We start from the raw sequence: 2,761 nt of genomic DNA, 5'->3' as shown, positions 1-2,761 counted from the left end.
GTTGCTGGCAGGGGGGTTGGAACTGGATGAGCTTTAAGGTCCCTTCCAACCCAAACCAGTCTGGGATTCCATGATTCCATGAAGTGCTGCAGTCAGAACAGGCACTGGGGCTCTGGCCGCCTCCCGTGGCGGGTGCGTCTCCGCCCTGTGGGAAGGTTTTGGTCCTTCCTGTGAACAGCACTTGTCTCCTCGTGGATAAGCAGAGAGCTGGGGTCAGCCATCCCCTGCTGTGCCCTGACTGCTGCTCTGGGCAGACTGACTGGTCCCAGTGTAATCGGGAGATAACTGACCCTGGGATCCTCTTCTTGCAGTACGACGAGGATGGGATGGTAGAAGCTGTGGGGAAGCACAACCCAGTGAGCTTTGCGTTTGAGGTGACGTTTAAGTTCATGCACTACAGAAAAGGAGTCTATTCCAAGTGAGTATCTCTGAACTGGGAGCTGAGGGGAAGGTGCAGGGCTGGAATCACTCACATCCCCCTTTCTCCTGCTTTGTGACACTGACACAGGGACACTGGACAGCCATCCTGGAGTTGTCTTTTAAACAGAAAATAGCGAACACAAGTACACTGAGCCTCGGGACACTGATTTCCCAGGGGGTGAGCACAGCACAGGGGTGAGGGAACAGTGTGCTTGCAGCCAGTTTAGTGCAGGAGCTGCTCCAAGCTGGAGACCCGACTGTATTTGGAAGGAAACTCAGCGGGTCAGTGATCTGGGGAGATCTGCAGCGCTGCTGCCGGGCTGGGGAGGCCTGTCCCAGCGCTGGTGTGTGTGTCTGAGCTCTGGGTGGTGGCAGGGCCAGCCCAGGTGCTGCAGCTGAATGTGTCTGGTTTAATTAGGGTAATTAAATTAGGTTAAGTTTTCTGTGGGACTGGAGTGGCTCTTCCAGTGCTACACCTTGGAGGGGTGGTGTGAGCACCATGGCTGCTGTCACGCTGCCCTGTGCCCGAGTTGTGTCACTGGGGCAGGGGTCTCCGTGCCGCGGTTCTGCGCAGGGCAGGCAGGTCCCTGGGCACCTCCTGCCAGTCCCTCTGCGTCTGGACGTGCAAGAAAAATAGCAGAGATGAAAAATGAGTCTGAGACATAAGTGACCCAGCAGGAGGAGGTTTCAAGTGTTGTGTCAGCTCCACAGCCCAGGCAAAAGGATCGTTATTATATTTTGGGAAGGCTGTGGAAGGCAACTGCAGCAGGAGAGATTTCTATGAGGCAAGAAGTGGGGAAAGTGCCTGTTTGGGGAGAACTAGAAAAATACTTGGGTGTAATGAACCCTCAGTCACGTAGAGCTGCAGGGAAAATTAAACTTCAGAGTCTGAGCGTGAGTGATCTGCCCCAGGGAGCAGCCAGGGGCAGAGCACCAGGGAGCAGCCAGGGGCAGAGCACCAGGGAGCAGCCAGGGGCAGAGCAGGCGGCGCTGCCAGCCCCAGTGGCTTTGCTGTAGCAGTCGAGGGATCTCCAGGTTAACTGCAGCAAGGTGTGAAAGGGGAGGATGGAAAGGGTGAAACTGGGCAAGTGGTTGAGGTACTACCGAGCAGGATTCCAGTCTGAGAACACGCCAGGTACAGTTACCTCGTAGATTTCTAGTCTAAGGCAGATGTAAAGTCAGAGCCTGTGGAATAATCGATGCTCCAGTGGTTGCAGCCGTGCTCCCCAGACCAACTATGAACAGATTCAACAGTAAATCTGTTGTGGGGATTATTGATCTTTGTGTTATCTGCAGTCTGAGAGCGTTTAACAAGAGGTGCTCTAGAGATGGCAGCTTGTACCTCGTGTTGTCTTGTTTTACATCACAGGCAGCAACTTCCATCAAGTGCAATTTAAGAGCTGGAAATTCGGAGGAAGTACAAAGGAATGTGTATTTGGAGTGAGGAACTCGCTGTTCCCTGTGCGAAACGCGGGACGGCTCCCCTGAACTTTGGGGCAGAACAAACCGTTACTGGGATGCACCAAGAGCTTCTGGTTTTCACTGGAAAACTTCCTTTGCTCAGTTTTTTCCTTGTAGCTCGTTCTTTGTGACAATGTTGATGTTAATTCTGAACAAAAGGCCGGAGCAGCTGCTCGGATCGAAGGTCCGTGTCGCCTCTCGCCCTGACTTCAGATACAGTTGGGAATAATCACTATAATCACTGTCTCCTTTTTTTTGGGCTTCCTCCTGCTCTGCACAACTGGAAACTCAGAGTATCCGTTAGTTTTTCCTTGTAGCTCGTTCTTTGTGACAATGTTGATGTTAATTCTGAACAAAAGGCCGGAGCAGCTGCTCGGATCGAAGGTCCGTGTCGCCTCTCGCCCTGACTTCAGATACAGTTGGGAATAATCACTATAATCACTGTCTCCTTTTTTTTGGGCTTCCTCCTGCTCTGCACAACTGGAAACTCAGAGTATCCGTTAGTTCTCTTTGTGCCTGGGGCGCAGCCAGGGATGCAGCTGCCCCGTGAGTAACTGCAGGCTGGGTTTTCACGCCACAGACCTGTGTTATTTTCCCTTCCCTTTGCAGCCCGCGGTGTCACCACACCCCGGACAAGGTGAACCACGCCGTCCTCGCCGTGGGCTACGGGGAGGAAAACGGAACTCCTCACTGGATCGTGAAGAACTCCTGGGGCCCGCTCTGGGGCATGGATGGGTAAGGAGCTCCCACCGCGGTGTCCCTGTACTGGGTAAAGGGACAGTCAGGCACGCGGGATTCCGCCCACCTCGCCCTCCTCACTCCGGCTCCACAGATATTCCAGCTGCAAGTGACATTTGTGAGAGTCAGGCGGTGCCTCTGC

At 53.8% G+C, this 2,761-nt stretch overlaps 1 protein-coding gene across 1 annotated transcript in view; it reads left to right on the top strand.

Annotated features, from left to right (window-relative positions):
• LOC104528744 (pro-cathepsin H) overlaps positions 1–2,761 on the top strand; it is a gene marked incomplete at its 5' end in the record, with an annotated part of 6,250 nt that overhangs the window by 3,218 nt on the left and 271 nt on the right. The window contains 2 exons of the mRNA XM_010172838.1: positions 312–418; positions 2,491–2,616. Coding sequence (XP_010171140.1) covers positions 312–418; positions 2,491–2,616 — 233 coding nt within the window. The remainder of the gene's footprint in view (positions 1–311; positions 419–2,490; positions 2,617–2,761) is intronic.

Source organism: Antrostomus carolinensis, unplaced genomic scaffold, assembly GCF_000700745.2.
Source record: "Antrostomus carolinensis isolate BGI_N321 unplaced genomic scaffold, ASM70074v2 scaffold36587, whole genome shotgun sequence".
Lineage (NCBI taxonomy): Eukaryota > Metazoa > Chordata > Aves > Caprimulgiformes > Caprimulgidae > Antrostomus > Antrostomus carolinensis.
This window is presented reverse-complemented; position numbering and strand designations above follow the sequence as displayed.